General features: G+C 55.3%; 4 protein-coding genes and 1 non-coding gene across 7 annotated transcripts in view; 2 read left to right on the forward strand and 3 right to left on the reverse strand.

The window, feature by feature from the left end:
* STX1A (syntaxin 1A) overlaps positions 1 to 5746 on the forward strand; it is a 21361-nt gene extending 15615 nt beyond the window's left edge. For 2 of the 3 annotated variants that reach the window (XR_010323732.1, XM_064296121.1), the window contains exon 10: positions 16 to 2155. Coding sequence is in view for 1 of the 3 variants with exons in the window: in XM_064296121.1 (XP_064152191.1) it covers positions 16 to 93 (78 nt within the window). In the remaining 2 variants the exon portion in view is untranslated. Of the gene's footprint in view, positions 1 to 15; positions 2156 to 5438 lie in introns of those variants that run through there. The other variant, XR_010323733.1, reaches the window with a different exon arrangement.
* Positions 2176 to 13804, reverse strand: BUD23 (BUD23 rRNA methyltransferase and ribosome maturation factor). The gene is made up of 12 exons (XM_003416553.4): positions 13708 to 13804; positions 13579 to 13616; positions 11650 to 11745; positions 11481 to 11563; positions 11287 to 11383; positions 8493 to 8589; positions 7623 to 7673; positions 6930 to 7015; positions 6700 to 6745; positions 6321 to 6379; positions 2597 to 2686; positions 2176 to 2454 (listed from the first exon to the last, which is right to left on the reverse strand). The coding sequence occupies exons 1-12, from the start codon at positions 13753 to 13755 to the stop codon at positions 2400 to 2402; spliced, it is 846 nt and encodes a 281-aa protein (XP_003416601.1). The 5' UTR covers positions 13756 to 13804; the 3' UTR covers positions 2176 to 2399.
* LOC111752457 (small Cajal body-specific RNA 20) lies at positions 3123 to 3253 on the reverse strand. The gene has a single exon (XR_002787386.1). It is a non-coding gene; the product is annotated as a small Cajal body-specific RNA 20 (non-coding RNA).
* Positions 13805 to 13855: 51 nt separating the features above from the next.
* DNAJC30 (DnaJ heat shock protein family (Hsp40) member C30) lies at positions 13856 to 15984 on the forward strand. Its single transcript, XM_003416652.4, has one exon. The coding sequence runs from the start codon at positions 13954 to 13956 to the stop codon at positions 14620 to 14622; it is 669 nt and encodes a 222-aa protein (XP_003416700.1). The 5' UTR covers positions 13856 to 13953; the 3' UTR covers positions 14623 to 15984.
* A 4754-nt stretch (positions 15985 to 20738) lies between these two features.
* Positions 20739 to 23918, reverse strand: VPS37D (VPS37D subunit of ESCRT-I). Its single transcript, XM_064296122.1, has 4 exons — positions 23781 to 23918; positions 22295 to 22466; positions 21775 to 21857; positions 20739 to 21260 (listed from the first exon to the last, which is right to left on the reverse strand). The coding sequence occupies exons 1-4, from the start codon at positions 23916 to 23918 to the stop codon at positions 20898 to 20900; spliced, it is 756 nt and encodes a 251-aa protein (XP_064152192.1). The 3' UTR covers positions 20739 to 20897.
* Between the last annotated feature and the right edge of the window lie 1816 nt (positions 23919 to 25734).

The following is a 25734-nucleotide window of genomic DNA, read 5'->3' on the forward strand; positions in this document are numbered from 1 at the left end:
CCTGCTTCCCTGCAGAAGAAAATTCTGATTGTCATCTGCTGTGTGGTCCTGGGCATCGTCATTGCCTCCACTTTCGGGGGCATCTTTGGATAGAAACCACCCTCTGCCGCCTCACTCCGGATGGTCCACCCAGGAGGCTCCCTGGCTGCTGCCGCCTAGCTGAGTAGCCCTCTGCACCCCGCCGCTGGCTCAGAGCACCCCACCCCACGTGCTCCTCTCTGCCACAGGGCCCTCCATCCCCGCCCTGCCCTCAGCCGTGTTGTCTGCATGATCTCTGTGAGTGTGTGTCTGTACAGAAGAGGCAGAGGGGAGCCAGGCTGGGCAGCGGCCCAGGGGGTGGGGACAGGTGTCAGCACGGGACAGACTCAGGCCCTGGCCACCTCACCCTCACTGGCCAGGGCTACCCCTCCCCTTGCCTTCAGTGATTCCCCTCGGGCCTGGGCTCAGCCCTCTCCTGGCACCAAGGCTCTCTCTGAACCACAGTCTTGCCTCCAACTGACCCGCCCTATCCTCTGGCCTCTCCAGCTGTCCCAAGCCCAGCCCCTGAGGGGTGGGGACCAGCTGGCCACATGGTGCTGCTTTTCAGGTTAGGGGAGGGGTGGCCCTGAGGGGGACAGCCCAGCTCTAAGCCTCTGATAGCCAATCACTGCCAGGGAGGCTGAGGGTACCATGGCCTCTGGCCACCTCAGGACCAGGCCCCCTCCCCTACCTCAGGGCAAAACCAAAAGGTCTCCCTTGGCTGAGGCCCTGCTTCATTCTCCCCTCAAACCCCTCCCCACACTCCCACAGCTCAAGAGTAACCCCTTTGGGCTAAGTCTGCCCCACATGACCCTCTGGAAGAGGCTGGCTGGTGCCCTGTCCCAGTGCCCCTGGAGCTGGGGAGACAGACCAGACCCCGTCAGCCCCTGCCTGGCTGCCGTCCACAGCCGACCCAGCCACTGACCCCAGCAGGCCTTGGGTCCCCAAGCCATTGTGTTGCATGTTTGGGACAGTGGTCCCTGCTCTCATGCTCCGGGAAGTCAGGACTGTCACTTCAGGCCTACAGTCACATCCTACCCTTGCTCTCCCCCACTGATGTGACACATGGGCATCAGATGTCTCAGATGCAGTATTCAGCAGCCAGCCAGGGAGGGCCCCGGCCACCCCAAGCCTTCTCTCTGGTCAGCAAGGCCCCGCCCGAGCCCCTCTTCCTCCTTGACAGGCAGGGAGTGGGCCCTCCCTCAGCTTTGCACCTGCTGTGACCACTGTCCGCGTTGCCTTCTTCAGTAGCCACTTGACTCCCCACCTCCACCCCTTCACCAAAGGTCTTGGTACGACCAGCTGCCCATTTTGTGGACTTTTTATGTAGAATAAACATTTGTATCTGTACCAAGCCTCTTCCCTGCAATTCTTCCTGTGGGCGTGCCACAGCCTTGGAAGGTGCAGGTGAACGTGTGTGGCCCTGAGGGGACAGGGCTCGGAGGCAAAGGATCTCAAACAGGCACAGGCCTTCTCTCAGGCCCACTCTGGCCCTGTAGGGGAAGTACCATTCAGTGGATAACCTTCAACCTTTGGGAGCTGACATCTGGGCAAGACCCCAGGATCAGGTGTGAGTTCTGGGACCCTGAGCCTCATCCATCTCGCAGGCAACCAGTCCCTCTGGCCCCGCCCTCCCACCTCCTTGGGGCCTGAGCCTGCTGTGTCTGGCACTGCCCTCCCCTAGTCCCTCTCACCACTTTCCCCAAAAGTCTCAGGCAACCATAGACCCCCCTCCTATCAGCCTGCTAGACCACCCCCCACAGCCCAGTGCAGGGCCTGCCCTTTTGGCCTCCAGTGATCTGGCCCCTTGGCCAAAGGCAACTGAGTGCCGGGCTGCTAAGCAGCCATGAAAGCCCAGCCCAGGGCAGCTGGGCCGGGAGATGCCTTCAAACCAAAGGGGGGCCAGAGACTGGGCAGAGGTCTCAGGCGACAGGCACCCCTGCTACACTTCATGCTGATCACGCCTCCAACTGATTCTCTTTAGTATAGTAAACTCTCAATTACAGAAATCCACCTGTGTTCCTCACAAATGAAAAGAATGCTTTTATAAACATTCAAGAACTAATTCCTGCAATCAAACAGTAATGCTACCAACAGAGGAACTCAGAAAATATGTTTGGGGCCACAGGGCTGGAAAATGCCAGAGAGCCAGAGAACCCCACAGAAAGTGGTTTATTGCTTTTAGAACAAAATAACATGCTCTCAGAGACTTTTTTTCAGAAAAAAATTTCTTTAAAACTTCAGAACTTTTTAAAAACATTATTCTGTCAACTGATGAAGTAGGCACTTCAGTAGAGAAAACTTCCCAGAGGCAAGTGCCTGGCTGGATGGCAAGGTCACACCTGTGTGATTCAGAGCTGTCTCAAGGACGCTGCTACCGCTTAGAAATAGGGCTTGCGCTTGCGGCCAGTGTACTGAGTGTCAGGTCTGACTTCCCTGTGCCAGAGAAAAGATGGGTGGGAAGAAGAGAACAGTCTCAGAAAAAAGAACCAAGAACCCCTGGGACTCTCTCAGGTGCAGGTGAGCCTTCAGTAGCAGAAGACACCGGCCCTCCCTCGTCCCCAGCCCAGGTACTCACTTGCCCTGACGTCTGCGACGCTCCTTCTTCTCTAGCACCCAGTCCCGGCTCTTTTTCACCATTCCCCGCCTCGCAATCCTGTGCGGGACCCTGTGCGGGAGACACAGGCTGTATGCCGATGGGCAGAGCTGCCTGGCTGCACTAGAGTAACCCAGGCAGGAAGAAATGATGCACTTTCCTGGTTTAGGTGGTCTCAGGACCTCCTCAAGTTCCTAGTCTTCCCTCCTATAAGAGAAGCTCCTATTCTGGACACGCTGCCTCGATGGTAACATCCGCTGGTGCCTAAGCAATTCTTCAGGAGGGCTAGAGGGCAGGCCCCACTCATCACAGGCAGGCATCTCCATGGGATGTGCAAACACCTCGCTGTGGGGCATGCAGAGGGCAGAGCTACTTGTGGAGAAACCCAGACCAGGACAGGCTCACAAGAGAGCCTGACAGTGTCCCAGTAAAGCCACTTCAGGCTTAAGTCTGGTCTGGGACTAGCGTGCCTGGTATAGACTGAGTGGGTGCTCCCCCCCAGCAACAGTAATGTCTGAGGCAGGAAAATGAGGCCGCCCAGCTCACAGCAGCCCCAACGATGCTCCTCCAAGGCTGATCTGGGCCCCCTGTCCTGGCTGAGGGCAAAGGAGACTCCCACAGCCCCAGGGAAGAGGGGCCAAGAGCAGGGGGCACCGGGGTCCCCCCAGACCACATCCTGCTTAGCAGCTGTAAGTCACACCATCAAGGACTGCTTGTTGCGAGTCACGGTCCCTGGTTGCTCCAGTTGACGTGAGTATCCATGACCGCAAAGAAGCACTGAAGGCCCACTTACAGCAGGCCAAGTGAGTGCAGGGTCCAGGAGCTGCTGAAGGGAGCGCTGAAGGAAGGAGAAGCCTGGGGCAGCGAAGAGAAGCTGGTATTTCAACAGGCAGAAGTGGGGGAAGACAGCATTCCAGGCAGGAGGCAATACATGAAAATGAGGCCCTGCTATTTGGACTAGACTACAAGATAGAAAATGATACTGGTGAAGAATGGGCTTCTCGGATCAAGGTAACACTGAGACTATGTGGGCAGCTCCTGTCTGGAGATGAGAGGGCAGAGGGGAACAAGCTGGCCGAATGGACACGAAGATAGTGGAGGGAAGGAATGTGCTATCTTATTAGGGAGACAGCAACTAGGAGTATATAAGTTTTTGTATGAGAGACTGACTTGATTTGTAAACTTTCACTTACAGCACAATAAAAATTTTTTTTAAAAATGAGGCCCTGCTGAGGGACTGAAGGCAAAGGTCAAGGAATTGCAAAGGATCCCGTTTGCCTGGAGTCATGGGTACAAAAAGGGGAAGGGAAGGACTACGGCCAAGACTGGTGGGCTGGGCCAATTCATGGAGGACATAAGGTCACCAAGAAGCTTGTCTCCTTCTGGGAAGCATCAGAGAGTCAGTGAACATTTTATACCTGTTACAGGTTGAATTGTGTCCCCAAAAAACGTTATCAACTTGGCTAGACCATGACTCTCAATACTGCATGGCTGTACAACATTCTGTGACCTAACGTGTTTATCCTACATGTTATAAATCTTAACCTCTATAATGAACCCTGGTGGCACAGTGGTTAAGAGCTCAGCTGTTAGCCAAAAAGGTCAGCAGTTCAAATCCACTGGGTGCTCCTTGGAAACCCCATGGGGCAGTTATACTCTGTCTATAGGGTCCCTGTGAGTTGGAATCAACTGGAAGGCAGTGGGTGGGTTTATAATGTTTGTTAACGAGGCAGGACTCAATCTCCAGGATTAGGTTGTCTCTTGAGTTAATCTCTTTTGAGATACAAAAGAGAAGCCAGTGGAGAGAGAAGGGACCTCATGTCACCAAGAAAGAAGTGCCAGGAGTGGAGCATGTCCTTTGAACTTGGTATCCCTGCACTGAGAAGCTTCTAGACCAGGGAAAGATTGATGACAAGGACCTTCCCCCAGAGCCAACAGAGAGAGAAAGCCTTCCCCTGGAGGTGGTGCCCTGAATTCAGACTTCTACCTCCTAGACTGCGGAAGAATAAACTTCTGTTTGTTAAAGCCACCCACTGGTGGAATCAGTTAGAGCAGCACCAGACAACACGGACAATGCCCAAGGAAGGACACAATGTGATCTCACGTCTAGCAGGTGTACAGAGGCAACAGCTCAGGCAAGAAACAAGAGGGTCCACAACTAGGATGCAGGAAAAAGGGGCTGGGGTGGGCAAAAAAGGAGAGAAGAGGATTGGAATACCCCAGAGGACCCTGGCGACAGTCCCAAGTAACCAGTGTGGGGACGAGCCAGCGAGTTCCCATTTGAATACTGAGTCCGATGACCAGGTACAAAGCAGGAGCTGCAAACTTAGGGCTGGTGATGCAGGAGAAGTAATCCTGAGGAATCTGGAAGGAAATGGAAACTATGGGGGCCAAGCAGTGAACGGGTGCAAGGTGTGAGCCACACAAGAAACGAGAGTCATGAGGGGAGGAAAAATGAGCAGCTGAAGAAAGGGACTACCCCAAACTGCAGGGACCAAGCCAGGAAGGGGGCCTGGAACAAGTCTTCCGACTGATGAATTAGACTCTGGACTTTGAACAGTTTAGGGGAGTGGGAGGGTGGGGGTAAGGAGTGCATGGATGAAACAAACTTGGTGCCAGTAAATGGAGAGAGCGAGCTGTAACACCCGAGACAGCACACAACACACACACCCAGTGCCATCGCAAAACAGGGGGAAATGGCGGGTGTCCCGACCTGAGGAGCAAGAGAGCTGAGCACCTTCAGGCCAAGGCTCACTGGTGTGGTAGAGTACCCCCAGGCACTTACTGGTGGAGCTAAAGATCTTTGTAACACTTGCTCCAGCAGGGCAGAAGCCAGGCCGAGAGGCCAGAGCCAGACAGAGACCCGCCTGCAGGCACAGCTACGAGGCTGTCCTGATGGAAGAGCTGTACCCTGAGTGTTCCTGATCCTGAATTGTAACCTGTTACTTCCCTAATAAACCCTGTAATTGTGAGTACAGTCTGTGATTTCTGTGTGGCCACTGCAACGAATACTCAAACCTAGCAGAGAAGTAGAGAGTGCTGTGGGGAGGGGCAGCTGGAGTCAGGGCTGGTAAAAAGTTTGGAGGGTGGAGGCACGTCTGTCCTCACCTGGTAAGGATTCTCCTCCCACCTTCTGAAGTCAGACAAGAAGGTCCAAAGCCCTCACACCATGCCATTCCTACACATGCCATAAAGGGAAACACATAAATGGGATGGTACCTAGACGCTGTGATGGGATGAAGAATGGGTCTTTTTTAAGACATGAGAAATTGTGCAGTGTGTTTGTGCTAATGGGAAGGACCCAGGAGAGCAAAGACAAGGGTGCAGGAGGGGGAAGGGACGGCCACAGGTGCCAAGAGGGGGCAGGTCCAGGGCACAGGTGAAGAAGGGCAGCCTCAGGGAAGGACAGGGACAGCCTGTCACACATAGCAGGAAGAAGGGGACCTGTGCAGACTCGAGAAGGAAATCAAGGCCTAGCAGTCATCCACACACATCCAGAAGGGTCCCAGGCCCTGAGGCCAGAGCAGCACAGCCCACAGGGGTCTCTAGTCCTAGTACCACCCGGTGTCCCTGCTGCATCTAAACCTGAGGCTGGGGCTGAAGCAGAGACAGGTGGGGTAGCGCTGCTGCTGCCACCTTCCTATCACGTCCAACAGACGTGGCGCCTGAACCCCTGGTCCTGAGACTGGCTGAGCAAGGCCTTTACCTCTCATTAGTGAACGCAGACTTTCTGTCTTCGTCTCCATCTTTCTGGTCACTCAGCCCCTGAAGGAACCAAAGTGCTCTCATATCACCCTGGACATCTCTCAGCCCACTTGCCCCACCCCAGAAGGGTTGGGCTCCCAAGTCTGAGCCCTCCTGATAGGTACTAGAGCCCAGTCCCATAGCAGAAACCACCACCCCACTCTGGGAACTGGAAAGCCAAAGTCACTGCCTCCAGATACCAGAGGTTTCAGGCATACCAGGCTCTGTGCTCCAGGTTTGGGACGTGCTTTACCTCTGGTATTCTCTTAGCATGCTCCTCAGGCTAAAACCCTTAGTCTGGAATATAAAAGACACAGGCCTGCAAACCCAAGGCCCCTCACCTTTGGCAGAAAGCTTGAAGGCCCAGTAAACAAACAGAGGTAGAACCTGAAACAAGAAAGGGCAAAGTAAGGTTCTCCTCACCACCCTCCCATGAAGGGGAACAGGAAATGTGGTCCCTCTGCCTGACTCCACCCAGATCACCCAACCCAGCACTGCTCTGGTCCACTCGGCAGTGACCTAAGAGCTCCAACGTGGCCCTCCCGATGCAAATCGCTGGCCCAGCACTCACTTCTTTGCTTTGGCACTGTTGGGGTAGTCCACCACCACACCCCCAGTGAAACCAGCCTTCGTGGCCTGGGTCGTGATCAGCTCCAACTGAGGAGAGAAAGACAGAGTCAGACAGGGGAGGCTGGAGGAGCTTCACCTCTCCAGCTAAGCCAGTCTGGTCCTAGGATAGACCTTCCCTGGGAGAAGTGAAGGCCTTCTTCACAGGCCATTCCCAGTTCTGACCCCCCAAAAGCCATGCTAAGGACAGCACAGGCTAGAGCCAGTCTCCCCTGAATACAACTTTTCTAGTCCAGGGAGGGACCCATCCTCCCCACTCAAATTTCAAAAAATGGCCATCAACCAGGAGCCAGATGTTTCCATATTACTAATCAGGATATTTCACCACTTGTCTCTCAAAACCTGTACTTCCTAGTTGGTCACACTTCACAGAACGGACAACTGCCGAGGTCCTCACACCCCAGCTCCTTTTTCTGCCTGGTCGTGGGTATCGTTGTACCATCTGTAACACCATCTCAGGATATGAGTCATGAAATATACCACTGGGACCACTCTCAGGTGTGCATGTCCCCTCCCACCAGCATAAGGGCCCCTGCCCATCACTCCCCAACCACAGAAGGGCAGGTGAGTGAGGAACAGGACCCCTTACTTGCTCTGGGTCCCCCTTCCCTGCACCTCCAGCAGCCAAGAGACTCACCTGCTCCGAGTTCTCTGGATACAGCTGCAAGACGGCACGGGCACCACGGGCCTGCCAGAGAATAAGCACTGCCTTACCCGTGCCCAGCAGGGCCAGGACCAGGAGCCTCTCCTCCTCCTGCATTTCTGTCCTCAGGGTTGGGGGTGCAGGCGTGAAGAGGGTGCCAGAGCACTAGCCCCTAAGCTTTGGGAGCCCACGTTCTTGGGAGGGAGGCGGCTATTTCTAGTAGCGATAAGTGCCAAACAGGGTCAAAGGGATGAACAGTGACAGAGACACAGGCTGTTTCATGACTTCAGCTCAAGGAAGGTCCTTCTCTGAGGGACTCCTGGGCAGAGACCTGAGTGTGGCGGGGAGCTCACAATGGAAATGCATGACAACAGCATTTCGGCAGAGATAGGCAAACACAGGGCCCCCAGAACTCCAGGACGAACCCCAGTGTGTGTGGGAGAGATGCCACGTCACGTGCAAGACCAGCCACCTGTAGAGGTAACCCATCCTCAGGGAGTTAGTGAGTGGGGAGAACTAGGGAGACCACGAAACATGTGCTTCACAGGTGGGCACTCTGGAGGGGTCCTCGCCCTGCTGACGCCATGTCCCTAAACCAACTTCTGATCAACAGAAGTAGGCCCTGTTCGAAGCCAGTCAACTGGTCTCAGACTTTGACATCAGTGTCTTCTGGGCTTGACTGGGGAGAGGCAGCCCATTGAACTTGAACTTCTGTTCAGGCCAAGGACCTGGACAGAAGCGACCACAGTAAAGTCCGTATGAGCCCATCTGAATGGCCTTCCCATGGGACACCTCTACTTCATCACTCTACCTGCAAGGCGAAGGAGGGACAGGCAGCCAGCCCAGGTGGGAGAACTCACTCACCAAAACAGAATAAAGAGTGGAAAAAAAGCAGTACAGGCGCTTGGCTGGGTTGTCGGACTTCTTGTTAGCATTACAGAGCCACTGCACAGCAGAAATGCTGAAAAGGAAGGGATCTAGTCAAGGAAGGGATCAACACACACACTGTTCCCCCTGCCCCTTGGAGACCTGAACACCACATATCCCTGACCTCCAGGTGAAACCCTCCTGCCCACAGCTCCTTTCTTGGAATGTCCACTCCAGGTCACCCTTCGACAATACTGCACCAAACAGGGTCTACAGAAGGTCACGCAAACTTCCTCGTAGCCAGCCCAAGCAAACATTTTCTCGAGCTGTTTCTACACGCCTCTGAAGTTACACTTAAAATGGCTCAGTGTGTCAAGGCTGTCCCACCCACCTACTTCCTCACTGTCTTCCTCCCATCAAGAGAAGCATGCTTTCCAGTACAGTCATCCACTCACCGTCCTCCTAAGCTGTCTCCTTCAACTCTACCTGTCAAGTGTCTCCACAACCCCCAGACATAAAACTTCAGGCGTTTGCTAGCACGCCCTCCTCGCTGCTGTGCACACACCCACGGACCCCAAATGGCTGCCTCTCCAGCTTTCACTTCCCTACACTTCTCTCCTATGAAGCTCTGGCAGGTCCGTGGTAGAATTCTCGCCTTCTGTGAGGGAGAACCAGCTTTGATTCCCGGTCAATGTGCCTCACGCGCAGCCACCACCAGTTCGTCAGTGGAGGCCTGTGTGTTGCTATGATGCTGAACGGGTTTCAGTGTACTTTCCACACTAAGACAGACTATGAAGAAAGGCCTGACTGACAACCTACTTCCAAAAATCTGCCAAGGGAAACCCTACGGACCACAACAGTCTAATCCACAACAGATCATGAGGATGGCACAGGACTGGGCAGCGTTCTGTTCCATTGTACGTGGGGGTGCCATGAGTCAGGGGCCAAGCCATCCTGGCAGCCAACAACAGCTGCTCTCCTAGGTCAACACACATTACCACTTTGATTGGATCATTTTTAGAATGGCGTGAAAACATCCTAGGAGCCTATCCCACACACCCTCATCCATGCGCTCTCATCCCTGTGGTCTGACCAGGCCCCTCTCCCCCCGCACTCCTCTGTCTTTCCTCCCACTATTCCTCCTCTGAACCCTCTCCTTGACTATCCCCATTCCTCCCAGCCTCCAAGGCCTGCTCACCCGCTCAGGGCTTTCCCGTGCTCTCACTTCTCTTCAGAACCCTGGTAGCCCTGTGCCTCCTTACTGCACACCCCACTCAAGGCCTTATGCTTAGATGTGTGACCCATGTCTTATGCTAATAACTACGGAAATTCTTAAAGGCAGGAGCTATGTTTTATTTTCATACACTCCATAGTACCTTAGACAACGTCTTACATATGTTGTTGCTAGGTGCTGTCGAGTCAGTTTTGACTCACAGTGACCCTACACAACCCTGATCACACTTCTGATTTTATCAGTATCCCCTGCCTCTTGATCTATGTACGGGTTCCTCATGAGCACAATTAAGTGTTCTGGAATTGCCATTCTTCCCAATGTTAACCAAAATTTGTTATAATCCACACAGTCGAATGTCTGTGCACAGTCAATAAAACACAAACATCTTTCTGATATTCTCTGCTTTCAGCCATGATTCATTCCGAATCTGGCCTGCATTCCGGACAGTTCCCTGTCTAGGTACTGCTGTAGGTGCTTCGGAATGATCTTCTGCAAAGTTTTACTCGGGTGTGATATTAACGACATTGTTCGGTAATTTCCGTCTTACATAGAGCAGATGCTACAAAAGGAAAGAAAGCTTGCTATACCATCTCTCCTCTTAAAAATAAACAGCAAGCAAAGAGAAACGGGCAATTTATACCTGAAACAAACAAACCATCCAACTGGGTGTCTCCCTTAATCACCTAATCGTTATGAAAACCCACGTGCTGCCCTTGAAATGGTCTCTTCCTCTCAGTCTTGTTTCCAGATGGAAACTAATCCCTTACCTCAAAGACAATCTCCAAATCCAAGTTCTTCCTCCACACCTCGATGCCTCTATGTCCCTGTCTCAACCCAGGGTCCCAGGATGAGGTCGGCACCCAGGTCATGATTAAGCCAGGGCTTCCTCTCCTATTCCCCACCTTCCCACCAAACACCAAACAGACTTCACCACAGAAGACAAAGAAAAGCTTCACATTTCTAATGGTTCATTTCCATTTTCTACGGGGGAGCCCTGGTGGCACAGCGGTTAAGAGCTATGGCTGCTAACCAAAAGGCTGGCAGTTCGAATCCACCAGCTGCAGCAGTTCTGCTCTGTTCTACAGGGTCGCAATAAGTCGACATCTACACGATAGCAACAGTTTGCTTTTTTTTGTTTGTTTGGTTATCAAGGTACTATGTACATGCTCCAGACAAAAGTTCCTTGACCCTCACCACCTAGGAAGAACTCCTAAGCTACTGAAGTGACCGGAGCAGCCTGGGCTACTGCTCACCAGAGTTCTCAAAAAAGAAGGTGACAATATGGTCAACAAGATGGTTCCTAAAAGCTCAGAGACTGCCTCCCCCCGCCATACAAAGCAGAGAATCTATACCAGTTGGCACCTATACCTGGAAATGCAAGATAATCACAGGAGTAGACAGTTTCGAAATGCAAAAAATACATGCTTCTGGGCCTTACTCTGACCTTTCAGCTCCAAAAACCCTGGGGATGTACGTTTTAAGCATTCCATGTGACTCTGCTGCGCAGGTTTGGGAAGCACTGGCCTGAAGAATTAGAATTAGTAAGTGAAGACTCACCTGATACAACCATCAAAAGCACCTGGCTTGAAGGGGATGCCTTGACCCATGTCCCCGAGAAGCACGTCTCCCTCCGTGTCTCGGTCCAAGGCCGCATCTACGTTGCAGAAGAGGGCGTCAGGGAAACACGACTCGCACAGCTGCTCCATAATCATAAAGGTAGCCCACCCCAGTGCCAAACGGGACCCACTTACCCAGCATGGCAGGGCTGATGTCAATGCCTACCCAGTAGTGTCCTTCATCTGAGAGATAATCCCCACTCAGCCCAGAGCCACAGCTGGAAGAGACACAATCAATCAGGGACTTGACAGTGCATAGGAGACACTCCGCCTGGACAACCTGAGCCAGCTCCCAGGACCTCACCCAACATCCAGCAGATAACAGGGCTGACCCTCAGGCAGACAAAGGAGCTCCAGTGCCCGCCCAGCCATCTTGGTCTGGACGTCAATCATCCGCGAGCTGGGAAGGTAGAAGCACAAGTGACTGGTGAGGAAATTTCTGGGCTGATACTGCCCCCAGACCCAAAAAAAAAAAAGCCAAGAGAAGAAAAAAAGGAACAACCATACCAAGGGACCCTCTCCTGACCCCTTTACTTATAAATTTAACTTGGGGTCAACAAATTCAATGACAACTATTCAAACATGAAACCAAAAGTCCACGTCACACAGCAACATGTTATTTTGTTGTGACAAGTGAGAGCTGATATGTAGGAAGCCTATCACTTAATAACCAACCACTGGGTATGTGCAACTCTATCAGGCTTTGATGCACCTATTACTTGTCACAGAGGACCACCACTGTCGTTGTTGTGTGCCACCGAGCTGATTCTGACTCTTAGTGACCCTGAATGACAGAGCAGAACCGCCCCATAGGGTTTCCTAGACTGTAATCTTTACAGGAACAGATGGCCAAGTCTTTCACCCAAGGAGCGGCTGAGTGGGTTTGAACCTTTCAGTGAGCAGCCCAGGACTTAACTACTGCACCGTCAGGGCTCGTTTCTCCATCAGTTGCCCTCATATATAAGGGTTAACATTACTTTTGCACCAAAACAGTGCTGTCCATCAGAAACACAATGCAAGCCACATACGACTCTCTAGTACCCATGGTTTGAAAGAAATTAAAAAACAGACTAAAAAAAAAAAACGAACACCTTAAGAGTTTACCTATCCAATATATTTAATATTATATTTTACTTAACCCAATATGCTCAAAATATTACTCCAGCACATAGTCAACAACAATAAATTATCAATAAAATACTTTACATTTTCTCCATCCCAGATAATTCACACTAGCCACCTTTCAAGAGATGCCAATTGGCTACCTTACTGGACAGAATACATCTATAGTATGATACACCTGGCCTGAAAATCAAGGGAAAGAATCCCACATGATAGTTCTCAAAATGCCTAACAATCAACACAGGTCTCTGTAGCTAGGGAAAAAAAGTTTGTATTCGATACACGATGACAACTGGGCCTGAGAATTTTGCTGACATGACTTGGTGCAGTGGTTAGGAGCTCAGCTGCTAACCAAAAGGTCCGCAGTTGGAATCCACCAGCAGCTCCTTGGAAACCCTATGGAGTAGTTCTATTCCGTCCTATAGGGTCGGTATGAGTCGGAATCGACTTGATGGCAACGGGTTACTCTGAAGAGAAAAGAGAAAGGGTATCTGTACCGGAAAGGAAAGGCTTGGAAAGCCCCAGCTCTAGACCTCGCACGCTAAATGACTCTCTAGTTAATTACCTTCTAGGAAAGTCAGATAATACCGCTAGGTTGTCGTGAGGATTAACTGAAATTTCGTAATAAACCCCACTGCTGTGGAGTCGATTCCAACTCATAAAGACCCTACAGGACAGAGGAGAACTGCCCCATAGAGTCTCCAAGGAGCGGCTGATGGATTCGAACTTGCCGACCTTTTGCTTAGCAGCCGAGCCCTTAACCACTGCGCCACCAGGGCTGTTAACATTCTAACAACATGATTTCCCTCCCGCAGTAGTGCCGACCCCTGACCCCTTACACGCATCGGCCGCCTAGTTCACCACAAGCTTAAAGACAAGTCACTGCGTCAAACGTCTAGGGAAGCAGGTTTGACAACCCCGGTACAGCGCGCGGTTACCGAGGCCCAGAGTCGGTGATGGACCTAAAGGGGCCTCTCCCAGCGAAGACCCGGTACCGACCCAGAGCCCTCGCTGCTCCCACCACGCAGCAGGGCCCCTCACGCCGCGCGACGCACCCCCCCCCGGCTCCGCGCGACACCCCGGCTCCGCGCGACACCCCGGCTCCCCTCACTTGCGAACGTATTTCCGGGCTTCATTCTCGTCGTAAAACTGCGGGAAAGAGAAAGGGGCGGTCAGGGGAGGACTGCAGGCGCTGTGACCCCGCGAGAGGACGGACAGGGGTCGCTGGCCGCTGCCTCACCAGCTCCGGGGGGCCGACGTGCTCCGGCCTCCGCCCGCGAGACGCCATCCCAGCCGCTCAGCCGCACGCCACACCCGCCGCGCCCGCCCGGCTTTTATACCGCCTCCAGGGCGCCCGCAGTAATACGCATGCTCCAGCCCCTTCGCCCCGCCTCCCCTTTACCTGATTGGCTGCAGGGCGGCCGCGTGGCAAACTCGGGCCTCCCATTGGCCAGTTCACCTGGCACCGCCCCGTGACCCATCCAAGATGGCAGCCCGGTGTGCTTGGAGGGGCCCGCGGTTGCTGCTGTGGAGGCCGTCGGGGGCTCGCGGGGCTCCCCAGGGTCCGGAGTGGGGCCTGGGCCTCGGAGTGAGGACTCGCGCCCGCAGCGACGGCCCGTACTCGCGCACGGCCCTCTACGAGCTGCTCGGCGTCCCGTCCACAGCCACGCAGGCTCAAATCAAGGCGGCCTACTACCGGCAGAGCTTCCTCTACCACCCCGACCGCAACGCGGGGAGCGCCGAGGCCGCCGAGCGCTTCACCCGCATCGCCCAGGCCTACGTGGTGCTGGGCAGCGCCGCCCTCCGCCGTAAGTACGACCGCGGCCTGCTCAGCGACGAGGACCTGCGCGGGCCCGGCCCGCGGCCCTCCGGGACCCCCGCCGCGCCCCGCGCCCCGCCGGCCGCCCCTCGGGCCCCCAGCGGAGGCCGGGCCAAGCCGGGCGGCGGGCGCGCCGTGTTCGACTTCGACGCCTTCTACCGGGCGCACTACGGGGAGCAGCTGGAGCGCGAGCGGCGCCAGAGGGCCCGGCGGGAGGCCCTGCGCAGGCAGCGGGAGGAGCGGGCCAGGCGGGGCATCAGGTGGGACGAGGCCCGGGACACGGCCTTCCTCCTCCTCCTCCTCGCCGGCTTCGTCCTCGTCGGCTTTCGCATCTGACCGGGAGGGGCAGGGGGCGCGGGACCCCCGGCAACGGCCCTCCTGGCCTCGGAGCCCCGAGGACCTGCTGTCCCTCCTCCGCTCCCTCGGCGCCCAGCTCGGCCGCGGACCTGCACGTCCCTTCCCGACCCCCGGACGAGGAGACTGCCTGAGGCGTCAGGAAGAGGCCCCAAGGTGGAGAGGCTCCGAGCCCGGGGCTGCAGGGCCAGTCAGGGGTTTTCCGGAGCCCCCCGGGTGCCTGCTTCCAGAGGTTGCCTTCCTGGCGTTGTCACTTCTGGAGCGCTTGCTCTGGTTTCATGCAAAGCCCTGAGCGAGAACTGTCACCACCCGTCCGTGTTTGTACTGTGGGGCTGCCCTGTAACCTTGAAACGTGCAATATGACCAATTGTTGGCTGCCAAAAGAAAAGTTCTGGGGTTCTGCGGCGCTTGTCTTTCTGTGAGGTCCCCAAGCCACAGGTGAGACTTGACCCAGAGTAAGACTGTGGGGTGTGAAGGCTTGGCCATTCCTCTGTGGTTGGCCCCAGGCCCCACTCCCCCTTCTGTTGGTGGCATGTGGAAGTGGATAGCAAGGTCCTCAAGCATAAGGAATGAGTGCTCCCGTGCCCTTGTTTGTCTGTGTATGACCTTTGAGAAGTTAACTCTGGGTGTGATAGCAGGAGTAAATCCCCCACTCTCCTGAGGGCTGACTGGCATTATCACCTAGGATTCTAATGGGCTCAGTGGTTATAACATGATACTAGAGCCAGGTTCATCTGTGGAACAGCATGCTAGTCACCTGGTCACCCCTCTACCAGCCAGCCTCATTGCTAACTGTGCAGCCCATCCCCCAGCAGAAATAGAGCAACAAATTCAGAGCTTGAGTTCCCTGAGTGTGGCCTATCCTCCTGTTTACATGCAGTGTTCAGCACAAGCCCTACAAGCCAAGCCTGTAAAGCAGAGCTGCTTGAGGCTATGGGAAATGTTGGAGGTATGGAGTAAACAGGCCTTGTAGGGGTAGGAGGCTTGCTGCTGGTCAAGGTGGAAACTTGGTTCCTTGTTCAGAGCTGGCTGAGGTTTCTTTTCTCTATTTCTGGTTAGCTAAGCAGTTGGTCATCATCTGGTTAGAGGTGTAGCGGGAAGGCTCTCTTAACTCTGAATCACCACACACGGGGAGTGTGCTGTCTGGGATTGTAGGTTCTCAAGTGTTTATGCACTGGGCTAAGTGTAAAGCTGTGAGGTGGGGAAACTTTCAAGAGGTCTGTGCAAGGGCGAGGCCCTAAGTCTAGGGTCTAGACAGGTGCGATGGTACAGCAACACTGATCCTTTCACTCAGCCTTGTGTAAAGTCATTGTCTACATGTCGATAAACCTGCAGCTAGTCCAACTTGTCCTTTGGAAGCTATTCAGTTCTCTAGCCTTGAAGGTCGGCGCAGGCTTTTAGCCACAAGTTTACAGCAGCCACACAATCCAGTGGAAATATTTGGGCCTGCTCGGCTCTGTGGGCTTTGATTTGGGAGGAGAAGAGATATGGACTTTAAAAAAGCTGGTTTAATGTTATATTTCATATTTGGAAAACAAGAGGGAAAGTCTTTTTGAAATGCAAACCACAGAAAGTGATCCTCAACCAAGGAGGTGGGCCTAACAGAACTCCTTTGGAGCTTTCTGTTCTGTCAAAAGGGGTTGGGGCTTTTTTTTTTTTTGGCTTGTAAAAGCACTGGTGGTCTGTAATAACCGGGACCTTTTTCATAGGCCCCTTGATATAAATCACTCGTTTATTTTCTCTCAGTGAAGATCACAGGCAAGAAAGTTCCAGAAGGTTTCAGACAGGTAGTAGGACACAGACGTCCTGAAACCTTCCAGAACATTCCATGTACCTTCAGTCAGGGTGGTTAATGAAGCTTGTTAACCATCCAGTCCTAAGCCTCTCCCATGGCCCAGAACTAGGCCCACTCCCCTCTGGTGGCGTTCATCCCCACCCACCTCAGGTCTTTTCAGGCTGGAGTGAGTGACCCCACTTTCTACCCTTCCTAAAACTGAGCCCGGACTTTTCATGCAAGGTGAGGTGTGGGGGAGGCCTTTCGAAGGACCTCATCTGGTTCCAACATTTCTCCCCTCTCAGTCCTGTCCCCTGTGGGGTCGTCCTGCTCTTTCTCTGCTTCTTGCCTGCCTGGGGAGGGGAGGCTGAACCAGGCCCTGAACATTAACTCCTCCCTTCTAGGAGCTGCTCCCTAGTTCCTGATAGTGCAGCAAGACGTGGCTATCCCCAAGCCCCCTTTCTCCTTTTGGTAACAAATTAAAACAAAATTCTGGAAGCTTGGGCTTGGAATGGGAGGTCTGAGCAAGAGGGAGCCATCCCGCACCAGGCTCAGAGTGGCAGGGATGGGAATGCGAGTACTAGACTGAGTGAACAGCCAGCACGGGTCCTAACGGGAGATGGGCACCAGGGCAGGAATCGGCTGCACATGTCTAGGCAACTGTTGCTGTTGTCTGTGGATTTTTGGGGGACTTTATTTTATCCCCACTGAGCCAGACTGCTTTATCCCTCTGTTGCCCTTCACCTTTTGCTTGGTGAAATGACCCTTTACAGACCCCAGTGCTGAGGGAATAGGGTTTCTTGCTCCCTTCGTTCACTGAGTGCACCTTCTGTAGTAGTCCCGCTATGTGCCGTGATTAACATCAATGGCCTCACTGAGGCCGGAGTTGCCATGATCTGATGGACTCTGGAGGTCCCTCTACAGGGATCTCAACCTGAGGCTGAGGCACCAAGGTGAAGCCCAAGTGAACAGCCACCAACACTGCCTCTTTGGAAAGTGGGAAGAGCTTATGTCTTAGACTTTCGGGCTTCCTAGAGGTTCACCAGACCCCATGAAGAGAGGCTGAGGAAAGGCACAGATGGTAAGTAGTGGCGCTACTTCAAATCACTCTTCCCTGAATCTCAGTGCGCTAGGAAAGTGGGCTCTTGACTGCCCTTGGCCTCACCTCAGTTCCTCAGCCTGTGATGAGGTGACTCATGCCACCTGCCCGTGGGTAAGATTACAGGGGGTGGGGGGAGAAGACCCGCCTCGCCTGCCCTAAGCATCTTGACTCTTAGGCCTGGCTTGCAACCCTGGTGACCATACGGTTTATGCAAAGCAGCCGAGTGTCCCTTTGTTAAGATGTATTAAGAGGACAGTGAGATCTGATTGTGGACTTTGTGACCTCGCATATGCCAAGAGCACTCAAGCTTCAATCCCCAGAAGTCAGTGCAGAGAGTTCCTCTCGCCATCTGTCTTAGGGTCACAGTCTCACTGTGCATCAAGCCATGTCACCAGTGTCTCTCAAGGCTGCCCCAATCTTGGGGGTCAATTGGTAGTCTTGAGGTGGGTTGGCCTACTCATCTTGCTTTTGCCCCTTCAGTGTTCACACCTTCAGCCCTGGAAAGTGACTGCCCCTAGAGGAAAGAAGGCCTGTTTCAGGAGGACCAAAAGCACAGAGATTCGTGGTTGACAGGTCACAGCCAAGCAGCAGACACTTGACTGGCAGAGTGTCTTGAAATAAATTTAACCAACATTGAAAAGTTGGGAGACTTCTCATAAAAATCTACATTTCTAATTTCTGTCAAAAAGTAAGAACATATGCCGCCATTGAGTCACATCCTGTATGGCCACTGTGGGAGAAGCCAAGTGACATCTGCCCTTTGAGGTAGAACGTTGCTCCTAGTTTGCTTTACTTTGCACCAACAGAGGAAAGTGTAAAAGGCCGTTCATCTACACACTTAGACCATTTTTCCCACGGTAGAGAAATATCTCTTTGTACCCTGTGTTTATCAAGAAGGAAAACAAAAAAGGATCGTGCATTTCTAGAAAAAATGGAGGCGAGTGTATTTCTTTGTGGAAATGGTCTGCTTTACTACTCTGTGTCCTCTTCCTGGCCCCAAAGGTATTTGAGTTTGCAAACTCCTAGTCTGCAGCATACGTTGCTGCAAGACCCCTCACTTCATGCAGGAAGGCTGAGTGTGAATCTTATTTTCATGGTGGGACAAGAAAAGTCTTTTGAGAGGTCTGCAGCAATGGCAGAGGCCTTTGGGATGGTAACACCAGTTTCTCCACTCAGTCTTTTCTGTAAAAGCCTTGTCTGAATTAGGATAAACCCTCAGCTAGCCCAACTTAGTCTCTTGGAAACCATCTGATTCTTTCTAACCTTGGAGCTCGGGATCGAGCTCTTAGCCATGGCTTTGCAGTGACCACACGATTCGGTGGTAAAGATCTGAGCCCACTCTGATTAAGACCTTAGCTCAGTGAGCCTTGACTGGCAAAAAAGCACATTTGATGTTACCATGTTTCGTGTCTGAAAATAAGGGGGAGCTTAAGAAAACGTGCAGAAGCTAGTGATTCCCAGAGGATATGTATGTAAGACTTTGTTGAGGGGCAGAAACTCTTTGTTTTTACCCCCCCAAAAAAAAAGTGGGAGCGGCGAGGGATTTTTTATTTGGGGTTTGTAAGAGCACTAGTGGTCAGTGATAGGTGGGACTTCTCTCATGGTAGGTCCCATGAGAAATCTCTGCTTGATGTAGACCCTCCAGCTCTCTCTCACAGGGGATCGTGGCCAGAAACATTCCCAAGAACCTAGAGGCAGACAGGAAGTTCTAGGGTTCACTCAGGGTGGTCAGTAAAGCTTGTTAACTATCCAGTTGTAAGCCTCTCCCATGGTCCAGAACTAGGCCCGCTCCCCTCTGGTGGTGTTCATCCCCACCCACCTCAGGTCTTTTTAGGCTGGAGCTGAACTCTAAGTGGCCCCACTCCCTACCCTCCCTAAAACTGAGCCTGGACTCTTCATGCAAGGTGAGGTGTGGGGGAGGCCTTTTGAAGGACCCCACCTGGTTCCCATGGCAACACTTCATCCCTCCCAGTCCCTTCCCTGCCTGGATCTTTCTCTGCTTCTTGCCTGCCCTAAGGAGGGGAGGCTGAACGAGGTTTCAGACATGCACAATTTTAGCCCCTTTTCTCCTTTTGGTCACAAAGTAAAACAAAACTCCCTGAAAGCTCGGACCAGGAACAGGAGGCCAGGGCAAGAGGGGCCCAGCCTGCCCCAGACTGCTCAGAAGGGGGGATGGTCTAGACTCCACCTAACCTGACTCAGGACACATTCCTGCTCTCCCATCTTGTCCGACACTCATTGGCCAAGCTGGCCACCTGGTGTGGACCCGAGCAGAGGACGGATACCTTCAGCCCAGTAGAACCCCACCATCACTCAGTGGGGTGGGCGTTTAGCAGACCAAGAAGGAGCAGGTACCATCCTGGTGGGCTTACAGGTGACCAGGAAGAGGTGTGCACAGGTGAGGCAACTGGAGAACAGCAGTGGAGCAGAGTGTGCTTCCGGCCAGACGTGTGGGAAGCTGAGACTCAGGAAAGACTCCTGGGCTGGTAATCAGAGCAGGCTTCATGGAAGAAACAGGAACCGTGCTGGACCTGAAGGACAGTGGGGCTGTGGATGGGCACAGAGGAAGGGGGGGCATTGCAGGAGCTGAGATGTGGAGGCTGCAACGGCAGAGTGGCTGGGCAGGGGAGCAGAGAGGAGTCGGGCAACGTCACCCTCATCATCACATTTATTGACGGCCCCGGGAGACGGGGCTGGGGACAGAACATACAAAGACAAGGACCTGCCCTCAAAAAGGTTCCATTCTACGGAGACAGGGACAGAAAAATACGGAATGGTCTTTCCTGGGGATGGTCCACTCTCACCTGTGCAGGTCAGAAGCCCCTGGCCTACCTTGTCCCAGAGTCTGGAGCATGAGTGGGACCCATAGTGGCCCCAGGGCCGTGGTGTGTCTGGCTCCAAAGCAGGGGCCTGACTACCTGGCTCCCAGGAGGTGGGCCCCAGAGTTGGGGGAAAGGTAGGCTCAGGACTTGATGGACAACACTCCCATCGGCCTTGGTATTGTGCGAGCCTGGTGGAGTGGTGGGGTGCAGTAGCCCCTAGGCAGGGCCCTTTGGGGAAGCAGGCATCTTCCCAGGCCCTCATAGGAGAGTCAAGTTCTTTTCACTGGAGCTGGCCCATCACCCCGGAGGCCCCAGCCCAGGAGACAGAAAAGGCAGAGTTTCCTCAGTGCCAGAGGCTAACACCCTGCCCCCCACCCACCCCCGGCCCTCTTTGGGCATCTTCCAGGTGACCCTCCTCCCCAGCTCAGCCTCCAGGGCCAGGGCCTACCTGAGGCCGGGGGAGGGGCCCGCCCCTTCCCCCACCCAGGCAGTGGGGGAGGAGGAGGAGCCACGCATCAAGTTTGTCTGGGCCCACCACTGGAGGGCCGCCCCCTGGATCCTACCGGTGGGGGGGCTCTGGCTGCGAGGGCCGAGGGCTCAGCAGGGGTGCCGGGCCAAGGGGGCACCCGGGGGAGCCCTTCAGTGGGAGCACTGGGCGGGAGTCCAAGGGAGGCAGGCTCCGGGGCACTGCTGGTGGCCCCCGGGCAGCCCCGGTGGGCAGGACAGCTGCAGGGGCGAGGGGTTTGGGGGCGTCAGTAGCAGCAGTGGGGGCTGGCTGGGCAGACCGTTCCCGGCGCTGCAGCAGCTCCTGCAGCTTCTCTGCCTGGGTCCGCCGCAGGTGGGCCAGGGCGCGGCCACGCTGGAAGGCGGGCAGGAAAGCCTCCAGGCTCTGCTCCCCCAGCAGCAGCTGCTCCATCTGCTCCTGGGACCGGAGAAGGGTTTGTGAGAAGCAAGACCAGAGACTGAGGGCTGGCCCTCTCCCTCCCACCCTGAGTCCGTTCCCATGGTGACCACCATGGCCTGGCCTGACAGCCCTGCTGAACTACTGTGGACAGATGTCCTCCTCGCTCAAGCCTTGATTTCCCCCACTTAGAACATGAAGACAGCACCACCAGACCTGCTGGACTGGAGGTGGGGACTCATCAAGGCCAGGGCTTGGGTCTCCTCTTCCCCTGCTCCCACCAGCTCACACACGCCACCCGAGCCAGCAGCACTGAGCCGTCTGTGCCAGCTCTGCAGACCCAGGCCTATGCTGCCCTCAGCTGTTCACAGGGAAGCCAGGGGAAAAGTCATGGGTAGGCAGAGGGAGTTCCTGCTGCCAGTGTCTGCCAGGGAAGGCTCCACTGTGGGCCAGGCACTCCGGAGGCTTCCTGGAGGAGAGGTGGGATAGGCTGGGTGTCCCTCCCTGTCCTTAGGCCCAGCCACCTTCCCCTCACCTCAGCCTCCTGCTCAGCCTCTTCCAGCTCCGCCTGCAGCCAGCCCAGCGCGCAGTGGGGACTCCAGCGATGCATGCTGTCCTCTGAGGGCCACAGAGGGACGGAATGAACAGCCCCTATCCTCAGGGCCCGTCTCCCAGGACAGACAGGCCAGAGCCCCAGGGTCCAATCCTGACTCTTAATGCCTATGTAATCATTTTATGCACACACCCCCAGAGTCCCTGCCCCCAGGTTCTGCCTTCAGCCCTAATGCAAAAGAGAAGCAGGTATACAGGCCCTGGGGTACTGGACCCCTTTTCTCCCACTGCCCAGAGCCCCCTCAGGCCTCTCCAACCCAGCTCTACTCACCTTCTGCTCACTTGCCCAACTCTCTTTCCCAGGGGGCCAGGAGTAACATCCCCCTCAAATTTGCTTGGGAAGAGGACTGCCCAAGTTCCACCCTTCAGATCATGGCACTTTCGCAGGGCCACCCAGCCAGATGGCCAAGCCCTCCCCCAGGCAGTTCTAGCTGTCCCCTCACCCAGTCGCTGCAGCTTGTCTGCACAGCTCTCGGCCACCTCACGGAGCTCCTGGTACTTGATGGCCAGGGCAGCCCGGCCCATCTCCAGGCGGGGCCGCAGGGCCAGGTTCTCCTTGGCCAGCGCGTAGTTGGAGGCCAGGCATGCCTCACGCTCCAGCTGCAGGCCCTGGAACTGCCAGCAGAGAGGAGCTCAGAGGCCCACTCCAGAAGTCTGCCCACAGCCACCTTGCTGCCACAGCGGGCGTCAGTGCCTACGAGCCAAGCAAGCTGAAGGCACCTGGAAGGCCCCAACTTTCTGGGTGGTGAGCCCAACAGGTGGCTAGACTTTGCCTAGAGCTGCCTCCCTGTGTAGCCCTGGGCAGGACACCTGACCACTGTGGGCCTCAGTTTCCTCCTCTGCAAAGCAGAGTAAAAACACCTACCTGGCAGGGTTGTTGTGAGACCTAAGTGAGGGAAACTATGAAGGCCTCTACAAACGTTAGTTAATTTTTAATTTTTTCAATTAATATGTCTGCTCAGGTCCCTGAGGAGACCCCTCCCTCCCCTGTCCCATTTTCCATGCTTGGGCAGCTTCCCTCTCATTCCAGGCCTCTTTGTCTGCTTCCTCCTCAGGTGTCTGTGCGGAAAGCACTCCGCCTCCTGCCCTTACTCTCCAGAGTGACGTCCACGCCCCGTCCCTTCACCCCCTCAGGTCAGCCTCTCTTCCCTTCACGCCCCCTCCTCTGCCCTCCAGCGGAATCCCCACACCCTAGGAATACACACTCCCTTTCCCTCCCTGACCCCCTAGCACCTGCTCCCTGCTTCCCTTCTCTCCCAGAAAGCAGGCCCCCCGTCTTTGCTGGTCCTGGAGAACGCTCTTCCTTGTTTCCCTCCACGCCCCTGGGGAATGCACTACCCTCCATCTGTCCCCTGTAGGATGCACGTGCCCCTCCCTGTCTGCTTCCCTCCAACACACTTTCCCTGCTGCCCCCACTGCCCGCCCGCCCAGGCCTATCTCCCGTGGAACAGACAACTTTCTCTATGGTGGCCTATGGAATACACACCTCGGCTTTCAGGACCCCTCCCCAACGCAAGACACAAAGCCCCCTCCTGCGCCCCCAGAACGCTTACGCCCCTCCAGCGGCCCCCCAGGTGTCAAACAGGCCCCTAGTTGTCCCTATGGGAGGCGCCTCCCCTTTCTGGCCCTACAGAGTGTGGGTGTGCGAGCCAGGGCCCCCCCCACACAGCCACCCCCGGCCCCTGGAACACACCTTCCCAGAGCATCCGCTGTAGGACACGCCTCGCGGCCGTCCCGGGGGTGCGCTGGCGCCTCCCCGGGTCCTCGGCGCCCCACCCGCCCTAGGCCGGCTCCGGGCGCCCCCTCCCCGGGCCGCCGTGCGTGCCCCGCTCCCGCGCCCCCGGCGCGGCCCGCGCGGCCCTCCTGTCGCCCGGCAGGTCCCGCAGGCCGCGGCCCGGCCCCGCGCCCCCCGCCCGCGCCCCGCGCTACCTTCCTGCTGAGCCGCACGATCCGGTCCAGCTTGGGCTCGTCCTGGAGCAGGTCCCGGAGCTGCCCGGTGCTGAGGATCCCAAAGCGCCCCGGGCTGCCAGGCTCCGGCCCCGCCCGCGCCGCCCGGGCCCGGTACATGCCGCCCGCCCGCGCCCCCAGCTCGGCTGCTGGCTCGGCCCGCTCGGCCCGCTCCGCTCGGCTCCGCTCCGCTCGGCTCCGGCTCCGGCTCCGGGACACGGCTCCGGCCGCGCGCCGCTCGACCGCCAGGGGGCGCCCCGCTCGTTCTTAAAGGGGCCGCGGCCCGGGGCTGGGGGGCTGGGGGGCGGCCGCGCCCCTTCCCGGCAGGCTGATTCGGGGCGCGGGGCCTGGGGCACCCCGGGCCGCGGCGCGAGTCGGCCCCCCTGCCGCCACCCCGAAATCTGAGGGCGCCCCCGTCCGGACCACGCCCCCAGACGCAGACGCTCCCACCCCAGGCGTTTACAGTTTGCAGGGCTATTTCACATTTCCTCCTCGGATTCGCACAATTTTCTGAGTTTGACTGGGTGCCATGATCCTGCCCTGCTGCTAACTTCGACAAGTCGCTCACCCTCCCCAAGCCTCAGTTTTCTCTTCTGTGAAATGGGGTGAGAATAGTGAATGTGGAGTACCTAAGGAGTAGCAGGTGAATACCTAATACAGGTTATTAGAATATAGGTACTAGGTAATATAGGTTAATAATATAGATTATTGATATTTTAGAGAAGGGAAAACAGAAGTTCACAGCAATATCACTTCCCCAGTCACATCACCGGTGAATGGTAGCTGATCCCAGTTCTTTCCGTTTGTGCGGTCCCTGCAGAGCACATGACCCTCCCTCTGCTGGGCCCTGGATTCGGCCCTGGGGGAGCATCGTCTGTGTCCTCAGGGAGCTCATGGATTAAGGCAGGGTCACATACCCACCCTGCTAACTCTAGTACAAGACAGGATGACAGAACCACCACACGGCAGCTTCCTTTGCGATGCCAAACGTGCTCTTCTTCACCACACTTGGCCAGTGCCCTTGTCCCCATCTCAGGAAACAGGCACTTAGAGATTAAGTAAAAAATAAGCTTGCCTAAAATCAAACAGCAACAGGTGAGTTTGTTCCACTGCACCAAAAAAAACCAAACCAAACCCATTGCTGTCAAGTCCATTCCAACTCATAGCGACCCTATAGGACAGAGTAGAACTGCCCTGTAGAGTTTCTAAGGAGCACCTGGTGGATTCGAACTTAGCCACTACACCACCAGTGTTTCCTCCACTGCACGCACCAGCTACCCCAAAGCACAGAGGCGGGGCCTGGGCAATCAGAAAGACTTTCCAGAGGAGGGGACATCTGAGCCCGGCTTTGAAGGATGAGTAGGAGATCTGAAGTTTATGGGCAAATAATGGAACCAAAGAGAAGTCCATAAGCTAAGGCATGGGGGTGAGAAGAGCCCAGCAGCCTGTCTTCCCATCTAGCCAGAGCACCTTGGGCATGGTGGGGGTGTCTGGGAGAGGAGGCAGGACAGTCCTGCTGACACTCTGTGAAGGCAAAACTTCTTCCACGCTTTTATGATGACTGAAATTTGGTTTTCCCTTAAAGCCTCAGTTGTGCGTCACTTCCTCCAGGATGCCCTCTCAGCTGTCCCGGCTGGGTTGTGTGCCCCTGTCCTCTGCGCTCCCAGCCTCCCTGTACTCCCCCACCACAGTTCTCTCCTCATTGTCGACAGCCCCTTCCTGGTTATGAGCTCCCCGTTTCCCTCTCTGCCCCCTCCTAGCTGCCTTCGTTTGGGTCGATTCCGACTCACGAGACCCCATGCAGTCAGAGGAGAATGACTTCCATAAGGTTCTCAGTGGCTGACTTGGCAGAAGTGGATTGCCAGGTCTTTCCTCCCAGGAGACTCTAGGTGGACTCCAACCTTCAAACTTCTGGTGAGCAGCTGAGCACATTAAG

Source organism: Loxodonta africana, chromosome 12 (genome assembly GCF_030014295.1).
Source record: "Loxodonta africana isolate mLoxAfr1 chromosome 12, mLoxAfr1.hap2, whole genome shotgun sequence".
In the NCBI taxonomy this organism is placed as follows: domain Eukaryota; kingdom Metazoa; phylum Chordata; class Mammalia; order Proboscidea; family Elephantidae; genus Loxodonta; species Loxodonta africana.